This window comes from Bubalus kerabau, chromosome 19, assembly GCF_029407905.1.
Source record: "Bubalus kerabau isolate K-KA32 ecotype Philippines breed swamp buffalo chromosome 19, PCC_UOA_SB_1v2, whole genome shotgun sequence".
Taxonomy (NCBI): domain Eukaryota; kingdom Metazoa; phylum Chordata; class Mammalia; order Artiodactyla; family Bovidae; genus Bubalus; species Bubalus kerabau.
This window is the reverse complement of record NC_073642.1, coordinates 22,656,204-22,676,002: the sequence shown is the minus strand read 5'-3', so window position 1 is coordinate 22,676,002 and position 19,799 is coordinate 22,656,204. Positions and strand designations below refer to the sequence as shown.

The 19,799-nt window shown below is 48.9% G+C and overlaps 1 protein-coding gene across 2 annotated transcripts in view; it reads left to right on the top strand.

Annotated features, from left to right (window-relative positions):
* The window catches only part of CRTC3 (CREB regulated transcription coactivator 3), a 98,083-nt gene extending 82,493 nt beyond the window's left edge, over nt 1-15,590 (top strand). The window contains exons 10-15 of one of the 2 annotated variants that reach the window (XM_055556735.1): nt 539-756; nt 4,238-4,536; nt 9,353-9,553; nt 9,642-9,722; nt 11,536-11,638; nt 12,094-15,590. In XM_055556735.1, the coding sequence (XP_055412710.1) occupies nt 539-756; nt 4,238-4,536; nt 9,353-9,553; nt 9,642-9,722; nt 11,536-11,638; nt 12,094-12,299 (1,108 nt within the window). In that variant the 3' untranslated portion in view covers nt 12,300-15,590. Of the gene's footprint in view, nt 1-538; nt 757-4,237; nt 4,537-9,352; nt 9,554-9,641; nt 9,723-11,535; nt 11,639-12,090 lie in introns of both variants that reach the window. The other variant, XM_055556734.1, reaches the window with a different exon arrangement.
* The last annotated feature ends 4,209 nt before the right edge of the window (nt 15,591-19,799 follow it).

The following is a 19,799-nucleotide window of genomic DNA, read 5'->3' as shown; positions in this document are numbered from 1 at the left end:
GGCTGATACAGGAGATCCTTTTTTTTGAGGCGGGGGGAAATGAAAGATAATTTAGAAATGTAACCAAAAGAATTGAATAAATGCAGAGCAGCGTCTCATATCTTACACAGTGCTTGGCAATTTTCAAAGTACTTTTGCATCAATAATCTAACCTTCTGTACAGTGAAGTAAACCAGCTATATGTGTATCCCCTCCCTCCTGGACGTCCTTGTACAGCAGAGAGTAACGCAACATTGTAAACCAGTTGCACTCCAAAAAAAAAAAAAAAATGCTGACAAAGGAAAACAGTAAAAGCACACACACGCAACTAATCTTGTCTTAGAATAGATTCCTGCAGCGCGGGCATAGATGACATCCTTAGTCTAGCATTACAGGTGAGCAGATCACACTCTCAGAACGAGGAAGAGGCAGTCTCCACGAGGACTTGGATCTTTGGTACCCACAGCTTTTATTGAACAAGGAAAGGTATCATACACATCCTATTCCCCAGCAGCCAAATGCATTTTAGAAAGTAATACTTAACCTTTCTTTTTTTCAGCACTTTCCCACACAATGGTCAAAACATGGGCCTCTCCCCCTTCCTGGGAACCCTGAACACTGGGGGGTCGTTGCCAGATCTAACCAACCTTCACTACTCGGCACCACTGCCAGCCTCCCTGGACACCGGTGACCACCTCTTTGGGAGTATGAGTGTGGGGAACAGCGTGGGCAACCTTCCCGCTGCCATGACTCACCTCGGCATCAGAGGTTCTTCTGGTAAGTGGTCCCCGCTCCATCGGGACCATGCCTGTGTCCCTTGGTGGCTCAGCCATTGGTGGTCCCTGGCCGGCTGGCATGTTAGTAAATCGTAGAGTGAGAATGACTGTGTCTGAGTTAGAGATAATAACCCACTGGGCTTCCCAGGTGGCCCTGGTGGTAAAGAATCCACATGCCAATACAGGAGATGCAAGAGAAGTGAGTTCAATCTCTGGGTTGGGAAAATCCCCTGGAGTAGGGAATGGCAACCCACTCCAGTATTCTTGCCTGGAAAGTACCATGGATAGAGGATCCTGGTGGTCTACAGTCCATGGAGTCACAAAGAGTCGGACACAACTGAGTGACTGAGCACACATGCACACCACCCACTAGCTCATGTACCTCTCGACTCTGCTGACGTTTCACTTAGGTGGTTCTCTTTCTGCTGAGTTTGATGAGCTCTGGGGCAGCTCAGTGAAGCCTCATTCTTTTTTGTTGTTGTTCTGTTTTCTTTTGGGTGGGGAGGGGGCAGAGTTGACCGCACCTCACAGCATATGGGATCTTAGCCCCCTGCATTAGGAGCATGGAGTCTTAACCACTGGACTACCAGGAAAGCCCAAACCCTCATTCTTCATTGTCTTCTCCAGCTCACGTGCCCCAGGGACTTGGAGAATAAGATTTGAGAGTCAAGAAATAAGTGTCCATTCTATTCTGTGTTAGCTGTGGTCCTTTATCAAGATATGATGATATTTAATAATTGCAGATATCTCTCTAGTTTCCTCCAACTTCCCAGTGGATTGCAAAAGAGAATATTTTGAATTTTAGAAAACTGTGGGTACAAGGAAAATATCTATCCTTAATAGTTATGTAGATTAAGTATAAATCTGCTATAGTTCAAAACTACTGGATTAAATTTTCAGAAGTGCTTAAAGGTGCTTTAGCTTTACTAAAAAGCTACTCATGAGGTGACTTGGCTGTTACCATAGGACTTTGAGTCCCTGCCACTCAGACCACATGTTGAAACATGACTGCATTTGCTTGAACCCTGACAGACACTCTTGTCAGTGTCTGGGGCAAGTAGTATAGCCTCCGGCCACAAGGGTCCCAAGAATGGTGGCATAGCCTTGTCTCCTTTAGAAAGATCCCCAGCAATGGTCTGTCAGTGGGGAAAGTGCTTGCTCTTTCCGCTCTGAGTTCAACAAGATTTGTCTATGCAGATCTGAACTCACCACTCAAACGAGGGTGGGCCGCTTCATCATGGTCCCCTGGAAGACCATGATGAAGCGGCCCACCCTCATTTGAGTGGTGAGTTCAGATCTGCATAGATTGATTACAGTGATGCTGCCATTATGCTATTAATATATAATTATAGGTTTGAAGAATTGACTTCAGAGACCACCTCTATTTTGGGGTCTCTGGGAATCTTTGGGGTCTCTAGGGTCTTTGAGTTATCCTGCTGCTTTACTTATGTGACCTTGGTGACGTCTCTGAGCAAGGCCATCTGAGGTCACATGAGTCCAGCAGCATTGGCGCTTAGCCCCCTGGGTCTTGGGGAAGCTGGCGTTCTCCAGTACAGCCTTGGATGCTGCTTCAGCTGAAAATCCTGTATTTAATTGCTGGCTGTTATTTTCCTCAAACAAGCATTGTATTATCGAGGATATGTCACAACCAGTGCTTAAGTTTTTAGAGTTTCTATGCACTCCTTAAAAATGCATGGTATGAAAGATTGCACATATATTTTTTAAGATGTGTGTGCTTTCTTTCTGAATGACTGAGTTTTTAAAAAATGTCTAAATTCATATCTTTAGCTCTAATTTTCATTCTTATTTGAGCCAGCCACATCTCTGACTTTTCCATGGTGAGTTAGGTAGGGGGATAACTACTTAGAGTTTTGTCAGAGACATCTTTCCTACCTTTTCAAAATCAATTGTGTGTGTGTGTGTGTGTGTGTGTGCTCAATCATGTCCGACTCTTTGCTACGCTATGGACTGTAGCCCATCAGGCTCCTCTCTCCATGGAATTCTCCAGGCAAGAATACTGGAGTGAGTTGCCATGCCCTCCTCCAGGGGACCTTCCCCACCCAGGTATTGAACCTGAGTTTTGCATTGCAGGCAGATTCTTTACCATCTGAGCCACCAGGGAAGTCCTCAGAATCACTTGCTGGCTAAAAATCCTTTGTCGTTTATGCATTCCATAATTTTCATCTAATACTTAACTTTTTATCGATGTGGAACAACACAGACTTCTGCTCGCCCCAGCTGTGGGCACAAGAAGGTGGGCTGGGCTCTGAAACACAGGGGTCGCCCACGGAGATGCGCTGCAGGGCCAGCATCCATTCATGGAATGAAGGCACTCTGCCAGGCCCTGGGCCAGGTGCCAAAGAGCCAGCAGGGCAGAGAACAGGCTCCCTGGCCTCCTGGAACTTGTGTCCTTGCAGCGTGTGTTATGGAAATGCCTTTCCCAAACTCTCTTGCTCTGGCTAAAATTCACTCCCCTCCCCTTAAAACAAAGCACCAACAAGGGTGTCCTTTTCCCCACACTGGAGGAGACAGTGATGAACCGCTTTTCAGGAGCCAGAAAAACAAAGAGAAAGGAAGCCCTGGTAGAGGGTCCCTTCCTGTGACTTGGTGCTGGGCTCAAGGTGTTTAAAGAGCCCCCCGAGGCAGCCTGCCCCCAACATCGAGAGCCATGACACCCAGTGAAGGCAACCGAGGGTCCTGGCTGGTTGCCAGGGACGAGGCACTGGGGGCCCTGAACATAATGGGTTGTCCGGCCTTGGGATCTGTTCTTGGACTGGAGCGGAGGGACTGAACATTCGCCTCTGCTGCCGCCTGCACCAGTTCTTGCTCTCCCAGGAGTGGTTTACATGATCTAATTCTCGAGAAAAATCTGTTCTCATCCTTTTTTAAGAAGCTTTTTATTTTGTACTGGGGTAGAGCCGATTAACAATGTTGTGTGATGGTTTCAGATGAACAGCAAGGATACTCAGCCATACATATACATGTATCCACTCTCCCCCAAACTCCCCTCCCATCAAGGCCACCACGTAACACTGAGCAGGGTTCCCCGTGCTGTACAGTAGGTCCTTGTTGAAACCATTCGCATCAGAATGGCGTCGTCCCTCTTAGTCTGAGTGCCTCTTCTCCTTGCCCTTGATACCACTTTTTTTCCCTTTGGCTTAAACAGCAAACATTTATTCCTCATAGTTCCAGAAGTTTGGCAATCCAAGATTAATGTGTCTGTGCAGAGCCCACTTCCTGGTTCATAGGTTCCTATATATATATGTATTTTTTAGTCAGACTATAAGTGCTTTACAGCATTCTGTTCGTTTCTGCTGTACAACCTTGGTACCTTTTCCAGCAGGAGAGTTGCCCGGAGCTCCTTCTCACACAAAAGCATCATCAAGTACAAATAGGAAATTGAGTTTTTTCTTTACTGTTTGGGAAACAGAAGATTTGGTCAGTAACTATGAGGTGCACGTTGCAAATGTTCTGTCTTCCAGGTCTCCAGAGTTCTCGGAGCAACCCCTCCATCCAGGCCACGCTCAACAAGACAGTTCTCTCCTCCTCCCTGAACAGCCGCCCAGAGGCCTCCGCTCCCAGCGCCTCTGCCCTCCACCCCTCACTCCGCCTCTTCTCGCTCAGCAACCCATCCCTTTCCACCACCAGCCTGAGCGGCCCACCCCGGCGCCGGCAGCCACCCGTCAGCCCCCTCACGCTGTCCCCCGGCCCTGAAGCACATCAAGGTTTCAGCCGGCAGCTCTCTTCAACCAGCCCCTTGCATCCGTATCCTGCCTCACAGGTAAAAAGCAAGCGAACTAACAGTGAAACAGACTGAAGCAGATGGGAACTGAACTAGGTCCTCACTCTGAGCGCGGTTCACGAGGCCTCGGATGCAGTCAGTTCTCACTTCTGTGCGAAATCAAATCATTCCTAATGCACTAATGGTTTTCTAAGAGCAGAGCCGTTGTATCTATTTGTCGTTGTTTAGTCACTCAGTCGTGTCCGACTCTTCTCTGATACCATGGACTGTAGCCCCCCAGGCTCCTCTGTCCGTGGGATTCTCCAGGCAAGGATACTGCAGTGGGTTGCCATTTCCTACTCCAGAGGATCTTCCTGACCAACCGATCAAACCCATATCTCCTGCACTGGCAGGTGGATTCTTTACCTCTGAGCCACCAGGGAGGCTCATGTGTTGATTACTCTTAAGCAGACACTGAACAGTTTGCGGTACTCTCAGGAAGTTGGAATTGGAGGAAAGGATCAGGTGTGCAGGGTGAAACCCAGTTATGTCTGAAATACAAGGGAAGCCAGGTTGGGGTTTTAAGTTTGGTGTGGAAAATCATTAATTGACTCTCTGAGCACTGTAAGCCACAGAGAAAGCCGAGGAAGACATTAAAATACCCTCCTGAAGCTTCCATATTGAATTAGACCTCTTCCCTAATTACACTGACAGATTTAAGAACAGTCCTTCTCTTGTTGATTAAATACTTAGGTACAATAGGATCATATGTCTATAAAAGGACCCGGATGAGTCTGTTTAGAAAGAGGCACACTTTGAAGTCAGAAGCCTGTTACAGAAATTTAGGGTGGAAATGTCATCTTTTTGACTTGTTGACTTTGTTTCTATTCTAAGTTTTCAGGGTGGTTTTTCACAGTCTTCAGTGAACATGTTTTTAACCTGTTGGTCACTCCCTAGATATATTATAACATCCCTTACTCACCACTTTACTATAAGTGAGTAATGATTTAGCAAGAAGAAGTTGACAGAACACAACAGAGATTAGCAGATCCAGTTATTAGTCACTCTTTACCAATTATTAGCCATGGGATCTTTATTATATGAGTAATCCCTTTCGGGAGACGCTAAGAGTATTTCATAATTGTTTTTTAATGGTTCTTTCATGTTATTGGATTGCCTTTAATTTATTTTGCAAGATTATTTTATAGAGGCTTCTCTGGTGGTTCAGTGGTAAAGAATCTGCCTGCAGTGCAGAAGAACCGCCTGCAATGCAGGAGACAACACTTCGATCCCTGGGTCAGGAAGATTCCCTGGAGAAGGATAGCAACTCACTCCAGTGTTCTTGCCTAGAGAATCCCATGCACAGAGGAGCCTGAAGGGCTACAGTCCATGGGATCGCAAAGAGTCGGACACGACTTAGCGACTAAACCACCACCACAAGCTTATTTTACAGGATATAAAAAATAACACCATCTAGCTACATTTTAAGGAGACCGTAGAGATAAACAGCACTCTTTTTCACATATTTTCATTTCTGTCTGCTAAATATTTAAAAATTTTAAAAAATCAATGTTATTTGTGCACATAATTTAAAAGATCAAATAGTCCTAAAGGGCCTGTTATGAAATAACAGTTGTCTTCCCCGCCCCCGCCAGCCATATTTCTCACTGCCTGGAGGTGGCTCCTCCCGGCCACTTTAGCTGCTCTCTGGTGTAACAGTGTTATTTCATGCTGGGTGTGTTCTAGGTTTTTAGACAGCCTCCTGTGGAAGCCTAGGGTTTAGCTCTCTTTCAACCCTCCCAGGCCCCTCCCTCCCCCCTTCCCACGTGTTTTTCCTACTCATTCGCCCCATCTCCACAGTGTGGTTTATTACACTTAGTTTTGAATAGAACAGTACCCAGTGGTTAGTGTTTCCATGCTTGTATGTAACCAGAGTTGAACCCTATAGCTTAGTATGAAACAACAAAAGGAGGATCTTTTTCTCCTGGGGGTTAATAAATGTCTTGTGTTTTCCTCACTGTGGTTTTCTCTGTATGTCTTGCTCTGTATTTGTATTCAATCTCAAACTCTCAGCATTGGGTAGATCTCCTTCTGATATATTAAACACGAGCCCTCCGGTAGCTTTCCTAGAGAGAGTACATGCGGCATGGCTTGACTTCAGTGTGTCCTCATTCTCCCCACCATTTAACTAATAATTGGCTAAGTGTAGAATTCAAATGTGAAATAATTTTCTCTTGAGGTTTTGAAGGTATTAATCTGTCAGCTTTTAGTTTCTAGAGTTGCTACTGAGAAATCCAGTGCCATTCTGATTCCTGAAGTGAATGAAGTAAAAGTGTTAGCTGTGTCTGACTCTATGACCCCATGGACTGTATAGCCTGCCAGGCTCCTCTGTCCATGGGGTTCTCCAGGCAAGAATACTGGAGTGGGTTGCCATACCCTCCTCCAGGGGATCTTCCTAAGCCAGGGATTGAACCCACATCTCTTATGTCTCCTGAATTGGCAGGCGGGTTCTTTACCATCTGAGCCACCAGGGTACCCCCTCTGATTCTTAATACTTTGAATTAAATCTCCATTTTTTACCTTGCGAGGTATGCAGGATCTTGTTTTTTCCCCCCTTAGTGTTCTAAAACTTCAAAATAACATGGCCTGATATGAGTCTGACTATCTGGTTGGTTTCTTCAATCTGGAAACTCACCTCTTTCGTTTCTGAGAAATTTTCCTGAATTATTTCTTTGACAGTTTCTTCCGTTCAGTTTTCTCTGTTCTCTCTTGAATGTACGAATGTTAGCCATCCTGTACTTTCCCTCTAGCATCCTTATTTTTTTTTTCTTTCTTTTCTCTGTCTTTTTCCTCTGCTTTCTGGAAGAGTTCTTTAACATTATCTTCTGCCCTTCTGTTGAGGTTTTCGTTTCTGCTGTCATCCTTTTAAATTGCCAAGACATGTTTTGTTCTTGTTCTCTGAATGTTCCTCTTTTCATAGCATCATATTTATTCCATGGATGCCATAACATCTTTGATGTCGCTGAGGTTTTTAGTGATAATTTTTGTTCCAGTTTCTTTTTATTTTCTTTGAATAGATATTTTCCAAATTGCATAGAAGCAGCGAACATGATATAATGAATCCTCCTATGCCCGTCATCCAGCCTCAACAGTCATCAACATTTTTTTTTAAAGAAGTAGCTGTCTTTAGCTGTGCCAGGCCTTCGTTGTGGGAACCCGGGCCCCCCGCATTGGGAGTGCCTTAGCCACTGGACCACCAGGGAAGTCCTCGACATTTTCATAATCTTGTTTTATCCACATCCCCTCTCTTAAAAAATGTGTATAAAGGTGCATATTATAAATAAGTATATATTTCTAAAAGATAAGGATTTTTTAATCACCCTAAATATTATATTGATAATTCTTTTTCATGACAGCTTCTTCCTACATAAATTTTCCCAGGTTTGTTTTCTCAGTTTGTCTGCTTGGGTCTCTGACTTGCATCCAGACACATTCCTCATGATCTGGTGACCCTTGGCATCCTGCTCATATTTAGCAACAGGACACAGACTCATGCACACAAACTGCCTGGAAGCTCAGTGTAGGTGGGTGGGCCTGTTGAGTACAGTCTTCCGTGGAGACAGATCCAGCGCAGCTCTTGCCCTGGGGATCTTCTGGTATTGTAAGTTGGATTGTCTCCCAGGCTGGTCAGATCCCCAAAGAATGCTCTCCCTATCTTGCGCCTGGCCTGTGCCTAGACCCAGCACTGTGGGAACTGAGCTGGGAAAGAGGCGGAAGCTCAAGGGGCCACAGTGAGCTTTTTTTTTTTTTTTGGTTTTCTCAGAAGTCTTGCATTCTCAGCAGTGCCTCACCTTCTAGGGTCTGGTGCACCCAGTCCAGAGACCCCAGGGCCATACTCCCTCCAGAGTGCCGCCCTCAGCCTCCCTCCAGGCATGGGCTCTGGAGCCCACTGCTGCCTGCCAGCCTCTCCAGATTTAGCTTCGTCTTCTCCCGCTGCTGTCCCCTCCTCCCCCCGACCCCCACCCGTGGGGACTCTGCGATGGAACCAGACCGCCTCCCTGCTGCCAGCCCTGCATTTGGTTCCCTCAGGTCTGCTCAGCCAGCTACTGCGTGTCCATCTGCTTTTCATTTTCCAAACTTTGTTGCCATTTTCTTCCTTTTCATTATCTTCATCCTCGTGTGTTTTATCTTCATTTTAGCATTATTTACGATGGTTTTCATTTTGTTTGTTAATGTTTATTGTTGTTTAACGTTGTTTTAGGGCTTCAGTGGGGTTTAGGGAGACAGCAGAGCTAAGTGCTTTTTTTTCAGTCTTCTATTTTTAACCAGAAGTTATGGCTGTTAAAAAAAAACAAACCAAACAAACATGATTTTCACTGAGAAAACTGAGACAAAACTGGTTAAATTGGCTGCATTTTGCTTTGTTTGTTTTTGAAGACAATAGAAATTGTCACTGAATGGAAAATGCTTTGTGCGGAAGTGACATTTGAAGTATACTTTGCAGGAACAGAAGTAGGTTTCTCAGAGCACAGTGTAGACTGCCAGGGCGAGGAGAATATCAGGATTTTTCCTCACTTTGACATTTCCTAATTGTAAAGGGGGGTTTCCCTGGTAGCTCAGCAGTTAAAGAACCTGCCTGCCAAGCAGGAGACTCAGGTTCAATCCCTGACTCAGGAAGATCCCCTGGAGAGGGAGATGGCAACCCACTCCAGTATTCTTGCCTGGGAAATCCCATGGACAGAGAAGCCTGGTGGGCTACAGTCCATGGGGGTCACAAAGAGTCTGACACAACTTAACAACTAAACAACGACAGCATCCACGGAGGACTGACCACTAGCAACTCAGAAGCTGAGCAGTTAGTGGCTTTGTTTTTCAGATGGTGTCCTCGGATCGAAGCCCGCTGTCCTTCCTGCCCACAGAAGCTCAAGCCCAAGTGTCCCCGCCACCCCCTTACCCCGCAGCCCACGACCTGCCCCAGCCTCTGCTGCAGCAGCCCCATGCCCAGGAGCCGCCTGCCCAGCAGCCCCAGGCGGCCTCATCGCTGTCCCAGTCGGACTTCCCACTCCTCACAGCCCAGGTGAGACCCACCCGGAGCCCCAGGCATGAGGGGACACTCATGCCACCCCGAGTTCCAAGCTAAATGGTTCCTTCCTTGTTCCCTGAAGGGCTCATCTTTGACCAGCTTCTTCCCAGATGTAAGCTTTGACCAGCAGTCCATGAGGCCAGGTCCAGCCTTTACCCAGCAGGTGAGTGATCGCCTGGGCCTGCCTCGTCCCCAGAGCAGGAACTGTCACTGTCAGGCTGCTCCGCGTGGGAAACCCACACCCAGCAGGCTCGGTCGGTACCTCACTTCTCCGACCTCGATGCACTCAGTGGCTGGGGAGCCTGGCATTGCCCTGAGCCCTAGCTGCTGGTGCCGGCTGCCTTAGTTCATTGTCAGGCGTCAGCGGAGGACCTTTTGGAACACGTGGTGGAAGACTTGTAATGACATTCTAGCCATAGAATTGTAGACACGCTCATGCTGGAAGGAACCTAGCAGTCCATGGGTCTATCATGTTGAGGCGTCAAGGAGCAGGCAAAGGCTTTGCCTCGGCCCAAGTTGCCATGTGTGGCCTCCTGGGAGCCCATCCTGGCCAGGCAGGGGTCCTTCCTGAAGGTTCTTTCATGGAGCCATTTTCTTTTGCTTTTTAGTTTCTCCCTAATAACATAGACTCCCTAATACCTTCCCTGGTGGCTCAGAGGTTAAAGCGTCTGCCACCAATGCAGGAGACCTGGGTTCAATCCCTGGGTTGGGAAGATCCCCTGGAGAAGGAAATGGTAACCCACTCCAGTATTCTTGCCTGGAGAATCCCATGGACAGAGAAGCCTGGTAGGCTACAGTCCACAGGGTCACAAAGAGTCGGACACGACTGAGCAACTTCACTTACTTAATAACACAGACAATCTTTTATATCCCTAGATTTTATTTTGTTGTTTAATCACTAGGTCATGTCCAACTCTTTGCAACCCCATGGACTGCAGCACGCTAGCCTTCCCTATTCTTTACTATCTCCCGGAGTTTACGCAAACTCATGTCTATCAAGTAGGTGATCCCATCCAACCATCTCATCCTCTGTCACCCCGTTCTCCTTTTGCCTGAATCTCTCCCAGCATCAGGGTCTTTTCCAATGAGTTGGCTCTTCGCATGAGGTGGCCAAAGTATCGGAGCTTCGGCTTCAGCATCAGTCCTTCCAGTTAATATTCAGGGTTGATTTCCTTTAAGATTTTATAGTATTCAATAATTATGGTTTGGGCTCCAGGATATATTATGGAGAGAAGGAAGAGCACTTTCCAGAACTTAACAAAAACAGTAGAACAAATAAAGACAGATGTTTTCCGTGTAGGCCATGGGAAGTGGTGAGAACCAAAAGTCTCTGCCGCCTGATTTTCTAGAGAAGCCATGTGAGTCTAGGTGAGTCAGTGTCTTTCTGAAAAGTGATGGAAACTCCTACTTTTGAAAGATTTTTTAATGATTTAAAAATTAACTTCAGGAGCGGCACCTAAAATAGGCCCCAGTTCTGACCCGTCCTCATCAAGGATTTTTGCAGAGAGAGGCTTGCTTGCATTCCTCCCTCTGAGTGAGAGATTGAGAGGGGGCTACTGTCTCGTTTCTTTAGAAAGCAAAGAGGAAAAGAGCCCATCACTTCCTTGGTTGTAGACAGAGCCTTTGAAGGGTTCCCACCAATGGTAGTTTCCAGAAGCCTCAGTGTGCTGAGGAGGGAGGTGGCTGTGACCGGTGGGCCCGCAGAAACCACAGCCAGTGGCGTTATCCAGGGTGGCGTAGAGCGCCAGGCAGTGTGCGAACAGGGACACAGCACCCACAGCGTGGCCCTCGGGCCCCTCCTCCACTGCAGCAACCCCACCCCCGCCGCTACCCAAGCAGAATGTTCTGTGTGGGCTGTCACAGCAGAGAAGGGGTACGACAGCTCACACGGCTGGTTTTGCTTGGGGGGCACACAGCACGGTCCTTCCCAGGGAAGCAGAGACCGTCCCTCACACAGTGACCTCTGGTGCCTCCAGGTGCCCCTGGTGCAACAAGGTCCCCAAGAACCACAGGACTCCTTTCATTTGAGACCAAACCTGTATTCCAACTGCGGGAATTTCCCAAACACCGTCCTGACAGGTGAGTGTGGCCACCTCCCAGCTGCTTCTTTCATGTCACTATGTTTCTCCAGATACTGCTGTAAGACAGTTTAAACAACATGACATTATGTAAAGCCAAAAAATGAAAGCCCTGCAGCCCAGCTTTACCTTGTTGAGATGTGAGAGTCCAGCCCCAGAGACTGCGAGGCAGTGGGGAAGGGCCTGGTGACCCAAGCCTTCTTCCGACCTGCTTAGTTTCCAGTGGCTGACCACTATTCAGAGGGAGGAAACCTGCAGAACTGGGACGTGTGGAACTGACTGCAAAGAACACAGATTCCAGAACAGGACTGTGGGCCTGGGAGTGGTTAGGACATGGGTGATGACTGTCCTGGTGGGTGAGATGGCAGGGGGTTGTCACCAGTCGTGTCCTGAGTGACCTGACCCCCACGCCTTCTAATCTGCACTGTTCTCCCCTCTTGCTGCTCTTTCCAGAAGACTCGAGCACCAGCCTGTTCAAAGACCTCAGCAGTGCACTGGGAGGCATGTCTGAGGTCAACCTAAGCATGGACACTCCGTTCCCACTGGAGGAAGAGCTCCAGATCGAACCGCTGAGCCTGGATGGACTCAACATGTTAAGTGATTCCAGCATGGGCCTCCTTGACCCCTCTGTAGAGGAGACATTTCGAGCTGACCGACTGTGAGGTGATCAGAATGGGACAGGAGGACTTATTTCTGAAACAGCTAAAACAGAAGGGAATAGAACCAGCTCCACCCCTGGGCGTTAGTTATCTCGGGCTTCTGACCTGGAAGGAACCCAATTCCTCGGCTCCCAGCTCTCAGATGAGGTCCCATCTCAGTCGCCATGGCCTTCTCTCAACCACAGAGCTGGGCACCACCCCTCAGGCCCGCAGCACAGTCCGTGTGGCTGCAAGCCTGCTGCTTTGGCACTTCTGATGACTCAGTCATCACCACACCCGTGACATCTTTTATTGACCATCTAGCCGGTCGATGAGTGAAAGAAAATGTGTGCCGAGAGGCCTCAGTAGCCGTGTATAATGCTCAGAACCACTGATCTCAGTCAACACTGAAGAAAGGACCCAGAGTGGGGGGGCAGTCAGGGGCTGTGGGCCTCTGGGAGCCGACTCCCCTCCAGCAACGGTACCAAGCCCCACAAGGCCTGCCGTGGTTCCGCTGTCTCACTTCGGCACCCCAGGCAGCCATGGGATGTCCAGGGCAGCACGAAGGGCCAGGACTCCCTGAGAGGGCTCCATTCGAACACGAAGAAGGATTTCTGCCGCACGTCCAAGAACAGACTTGAGTTGGGCAAACAATTCTAATTGGTTTTCTCCCGGTTTGTAATCTCTTCTCTGCTGCTGCAGTACCCCTTTTCCTCTGGATGAGAGGAAAAGGAAGACTATTTTATTTTATTCTGTCACTGAAAAAAAAAAAAAAAATCAAAATCCCCTGGTAATGGATGAGCCTGAAGAGAACGGGGCTTCTACTCAGTGGCTGCGGAAGACAGAGCGGGGGCTGTGTGTAGGTATCTTATAGGGACACGATGTCCTCTAGACAAGCTGCAAACCATCTAGGCCTCCCTGTCTACAGACTGGCCAGGAGGAGCAGCTGGGGGTCTGGACCAGCACCACCCCCCAACCCAGCAATTGTGCAGCAGCAGAGGGAAGCTGGTTCTCTGTGGAAAGGGGGTGTTCCTGTCACCCTACTAGACCGTAAGCTCCTTGAGGGCAGAGACTGTGCCTTACCCATCACCAAACCCCTAGCACCCAACAAGTGCCTGGCACTGAACAGGTGCCGCCGACCCGTGCGTTGAATGCACACACGCGTGAATGAGCAGATGAATGCATGAATGAATGAATCTGCCTTGCTAGGAGGCAGTCTAATCTTTCACTGACCCTCTTCCTCACCAAAGCTGCTCAGAGCTTCAGCTTTTCTAACGCTTGTGCCTGTGGTTAAGTGAAGCATACACTTTAAGATGCTTTTAACACTAGGCGACTAAGTCCACGCTTAGGCCACATGCCCTGTCCTCCTCAAGGCTACAGATGGGGGTGGACACTGTCCTGTGAGTGCACCTAGGGTGGCTCAGCAAGCTGGGGCCTCCCCCATATTGGGACTTGGGGGTCCCGGCCATCACAAACATCTTCCCTCTCAGACCCGTGTTTTGCTCTCAATTGCATTAAGAGATTCACCCTCTGAGGCTGAAGAAATAGTGTATAGTAAAACAAAGGCCTAATTTACAGAACCATCATTAGGCATCAGTACTTTAGCACAAAATGGTATTACTGTATTTCACCAGCACCTGCCTCCTCTGATTCAGTCTATGCCAGCCCCTGACCAGAAACCCCAATGGGTGGGCTTAAAAGCCATCAGGGGAGGAGTCTGGGCAAAGGGGCCTCATGTGGGCCTGGGAAGACAGCATAGAGTGGACAGACACACTGAAGGAGGGATAAAGATGCTAGAGCCAGATAGACAGCCTCTTCCCAGGGGACACCAGGCACGTTGCTGAAGGGTCCACCTAAAGAAGCAAGGTGGCACCATGTGGGTCTGAACCTGACACGTGTCCCTGGTGGCAGGAGGGGTCTGTCACAGGGTCCTGGGCTATTGACCTCTCCAGACCTTCTCCTATTTCCTTCTGTCTTCAGGGGGCTCCCCTCCCTCCAGTCTTTCAAGTAACCCCAGTTGGTGCACTGATCCATCTCCACTGTGGAACCCAGGTCTTGGTCTTCCCGCATCACATTCGCTCTGAACACCCCAGCTCTTGAATTAGAAAGACCAGAGCCCTCCCTGCCTGAGCTCTGGCTCAGGAAGGGGCCATGGGCCTCCCCTTCAAAGCCTTAGTCCCAGTTAGACTTCAGATCGCAGTGACTTTTTGTGAAAGAAAATGGCCTTTCATTGTACACAGCACCCCAGCGTGCTGAAAGAGCCAGATGCTGCCTGCCTCTCATGTGTCGGAGACCCCCTGAGATCTGAACTAGCCTTTCAGACAAGGGGAAGTGCTGATGTCCTGAGAGGGTTTTTTTGTTGTTTTTTTTTTTAATGGAGATTCTAGGATAGTCTGCTCTCTACACAGTGCCTTACCCATGGTGATCACTGGTGTCAGGGTCCCAACTCTCTCTGTCTGCACAGCAGCCCAGCCATACAGCCAGAGACCCCGAGACCTGCAGGACCAAGTGTGCTCCCCCTGGGCATTCACCAAGGACTTGTGGAAATGGAAGGCTCCTGGGAAAAGTGACTTGTTTGGGGGGAAGGTAACGATGACAGTAAAGTTTAGCACTGAATCCAGTTTGTCCTTAGGTCCGTCCATCCCCTCTCTTCCTGTGAAAAGGTTTTGGACATTATACAACCCGCCTTGCTTACCCAGTGTCAAGGACACCCATGGACAGGGGTCACCCTGACCTCCTCACCGCTGCCTTTGGTCCTCAGCATCTGAAATGGCTGCAGACTTCAGAGTAAACTATTTTTCAATATTTAGTTTTTCACAAGAAATCGATGGTTGTACTACTCTCATTTACTAGCAGTTAAACAGCATAGAACTAAAAACCTATCTGTGTTTCTGTTTTTTCCCCCTTCTATACGGTTGTGGTTTTTAGGACAGAAGGTGTCAGGAGAACCTTGGTTATGTCTCGATCAACATGAATTCTCCACTGTCCTGTCTCATTTCTCCTAAGTCTACTGTATATTACCTGAGCTGAAATGTATATCCCAGTCCATTTGTATAGTTGAAGACACTTCCTACTCTGACCCTCGTCGTCTCTTCTGATTCACGCACGGACGGTCTGGTCCCAAGCGTGTTTCTTCCACTGCTTTGTGATGGAAACATCACAGCAAAACTAATCAGACTTCCCACCAGTATCCTAGTCCACATGCCCCTCGTCAAACAATATTTAAAGATTGGAAATTTGTATAAAGTAGCTTCCAAGTTTTATAATGCATCGTTTTACATCTTTCGTAATTAAAAGCAGCACAATAAGGTTGTATGTGCGTCTGGTGTCTTCCTTGGCCTCTGGTGAGATAAACCGGTGGCGAGCCCTTCTCACTCAGTACAGCCTGAAGTCAGAGATTTCTGGTCCATGGCTGAGCAGAGCCTGCACTGGCCGACTTCTCTTAATATGTGCTGTGGCGCCCAGTCCTGAGAGAAGTCCAGAAGGAAATAGCGAAGTAGGGGCACATGTGTACCCAGGACAGAGGCATCGTTGTAGGGGCTCAGCATTCCGCTCCCTCTTCTGAGTTCAAGCCACTGATGTGCCTCCCCCAGCCTCTCTGCTGCAGGTACTGGTCTTTAGCTCTTTCAATACTAAAGGAAATCAACCCTGAACATTCATTGGAAGAGCGGATGCCGAAGCTGAAACTCCAATACTTTGGCCACCTGATGCGAAGAGCCGACTCGTTGGAAAAGACCCTGATGTTGGGAAAGATTGAGGGGAAGGGGAGAAAGGGGTGACAGAGGATGAGATGGTTGGATGGCATCACCAGCTCGATGGACAAGAGTTTGAGCAAGCTCCGGGAGATGGTGAAGGACAGGAAAGGCTGGCGTGCTGCAGTCCATGGGGTTGCGAAAAGTCGGACACAACTGAGTGATTGAAAACAACAACCCATTTCACCAAGGACTTGGGTTCTGCTTTCTACCCTCCACCCCTCTCCCCCTGTCCCAGCAGGGTTCAGAGCGTTGACCTCTCCAATCAAACAGCCTCAGCTGCCCCCAGAGACCCACTTCCTCAGCCACACCCAAGGCTCGTCAGAAAGATGACTCTTCTGAAATCTTACTCAGAAATCCCCCTTCTGACCCCGACTTCCTGAGCCACCATTTCTACTCCAGTCCCCACACACCCTGTTATCTGACTCCACTGGGACTTCTGTCCCATGTCCTTCCTCTCAGTCTGCCTGTCCCCTCTTCATTCCCTGGCCAAGCCCACCGACTCAGAGGCCTTCAGGACACCCTCACCAGCCCTCCTCCTGCTCTGACCCTGGCGTTTCTCAGTAGCTGCACACTGCCCCTAAACCCCCTCCCTCTTCTGCCTCCAGACCTCTCCTCTCATCAGGGCCCTTCTCTCCTCACAGCCGGAAACTCCAGGTTTCCTTCAGAGGGCAGCTCCCTCAGCAACCCAGCTGCCCCCACGCCATCCTTTCTCATGGAAAACGCCTAAATCTGTACCCATCCGTACTTCCCTCCCCTCTGCCTTACCTAGTTCTCGTTTTTCACGTGTGATTTATCTGTGCTTCCTCCAAGGATTCCTGGTTCTCCCAGGCCTCCTTCTCATCCTCTCCAGCTGCTTTTCACCCTCAGCCCAAAGACGGTCTATGTGTGTGTTTAGCTCCTCAGTTGTGTCTGACAACGCCACGAACTGTAGTCCGCCAGTTTCCTCCATCCATGGGATTCTCCAGGCAAGAATGCTGGAGTGGGTTGCCATTCCCTTCTCCAGGGGATCTTCCCAACCCAGGGCTTGAACCTAGGTCTCCTGCATTGCAGGCAGATTCCTTACCATCTGCGCCACAGTCTCCTCCTTGCAAAAGGCCAACAGTGAAACAACGGTCTCAACTCTGACTTCTCCTCCAACCACGACCTCTCTCTGGAAGAGTTGCTCATGCTCAGCTCTGGTCTCAACTCCTCTGGCCAGTCCAGTCCCTCTCCTCTGTGGCCCTTCCCTGACATTTGAGCCCTGTGGCCGCTCTTGTTCCCCCCGCCCCCAGGTCCTCTGTCTGGCTCCAGTAAATCCTTCTCTTGTTCTCTCAGGGCACGTCCTCCGCTACCATCTCTTTTCTCAGAACCACTGTCCCCAGGCCATCACCTCTAAGCTGATGGCCCCCGACATCCAGCCTCCCATCCCCCTGCCTGTTAGCTCAGGCTCACCTGCGCTCCACCCCATGTGCCTGCTGCACAGCCCTTCATAGCTCTGTGTACACTGGCGAGCATTCCTCACCACACTTGACACTGGCCGTCCCCATACAACTCAGCTTTGTGAGGACAGGGACCTTGCCTTCCACTTGAATTCTATATCGCTGGTGCCTGGCATGTAGGAGGTGCTCAAATATTTTCGCTGACTGCTGACTTCTGCCCGCCCTCTCAGATCACAGCCTTTATCTACCACACAGCACTCCTCCTCCCCTCAAATCCAGCCTGAGTCCGGAAGGGCTGCCTCAGCCCCCATTCTCTCTCTCCTTAGCCTGACACCCATCTTCTCATCCGGCTCCCTCCTCATCTCTGGCCCACGAAGCAGCCTCTACCTCCCCTTAGAAATTAGCAGAGTAGGGACTTCCCAGGTGGTCCAGTGGTGAGGACTCCGAACTCCCAGTGCAGGATGCCTGGGTTCAATCCCTGGTCAGGGAACTAAGATCTCACTTGCCACATGATGTGGTCAAAATAAAGAGATTTTTTAAAAAGAAAAAAAAAATTAGTGACAGATTTTACTTTAATGTTTTTGTGCCCCAGGGTTCTTAAACAATAAGTACCCCCCCAGTTTTATAGCATTGTAGGGGTTCATTGTGTAATGAATTCATAATGAGAGCACTTAAAATCATGCCGTCAATAAATAAACACTCAATAAATATCAATTATTATATTATTTGTTGCATGGATACACTGTCCTTTAAAAAAAAAAAAAAGGATTCACAAATCTTTAGAAGTACTGAATCTGTATAGTGCTTGCTTTGAAACACCAAATCTTAACGGTCTTAAGTTGGTCCTATTTAGGTCCTGTTTGCCAAATGAGCGCTTTACTATTTCCAAGTATGGAAAAGCCAGTTATATATATGGGACTGTGTCCCCCTGTGGACACTAGATGGAGCCGAGACACAAGAGTAGCTGTCAGGACCCAGAAACAGCCCCTAGCGCCCCCTGACCCTCTCCTCCAATTTCACCTTTAGACGGGTAGACGGCAGTGTGGTTAACAGGTAATCCTGCAACGGCAGAGTATAAGTCTCTCTAGTGACCGCTCAGACCCTGCACGTCACACGTCCCCGAAGCAGGTCAAGGGTGGCTTCTTGGGTTTATGGGTGAGGAAGGAGGCCCAGATGGCGCTGAGTCACCTGGCGACACCGGGAGCCCAGATCTTGCGCACGGCCGGGCTTCCCCACCGGCGCATCGAGGACCCCCAAAGCTCAAATGTGTGGGCGGAGCCCGGCAAGGGGCCCGACCCCGTCGGACCCCCAGGGCCTGAACCGCGCCCCTCACCCACCCGGGGGCCCGGGGGACCCAGCCCCGAGCGCAGGGTCGTGGAGCGCGGGGAGGGAGCACAAGCCCAAAGGGAGGGCCGGCTTTTCTCTTTCCAGCAGTGTTTTTTAATTTTTAAAATAAAAGGCTTTGCTTTTATAATAATAGTACACGCACATTGTAAAAAATTCAGGTTAACACTGAAGAGCACAAAAAAGAAAATTTTCAGGTAATCCGGAAAGCAGCACCCGCAGAAACGTCGATGGAGACATCTGCTTACGCACGTATTCAGAGAAAAAGACCAGATAGGTGCCTGGAAATTTCAACCAAGAAGTGTTCACAGAATACATGCTTCTTTTGGGAAAAGTCTTTCACAGAAAGGAAAAAGAAAAAGAAGAAGAAGAAGCCTAAATGTAACTAAAGAAATTCCCGAGCTGCAAATAATTAAAAGAGAAGGAAAATACCCAGAAGCTGAATTCATCCTTTAAATTTGTTCCAACTGTAGATGGCATCTCTTGACAGCGCTGGAGCCGGGAGGAAATGAGCTCACCCACTTCCCCTCTCCTCCCCCTCCCAAAGGTTGTGAGTTCTTAATTTTACATTGTCAAGGTTTGTGCTGCTCGCATCCTGTCCTGTAACCATCCTTCCCACCATTGTTTGGCCCCATTCTGTGTGTGCCTGGGTCGCCTGCTCTCTGCCAGGCCTTTCAGAGTGGATTTCCCAGCCCTCCCTCCTGAGTTCTTTATTTCATTTATTTATTTTAGCTACCCCATGTAGCATGTGGGATCTTAGTTCCCCAACCAGCTATTGAACCTGCGCCCCTGCAGTGGACGCCCAGTCTTAACCCCTGGACTGCCAGGGAAATCCCGTTAGTTCTTTATTTTGATTCCGCTCATGTCTGACTTGACTTGTCCCTAAGAAATCTGTTTAGGAAGGGCTTTGGGCAGTGGTCACAGACAAGGGGGTGGTTGGCTGCTGGGAGCAAAGGTTGGAGACCTCAGTTCTGAAAAGGGGTGGGTGGGCTCTAAAACTGGCTGAA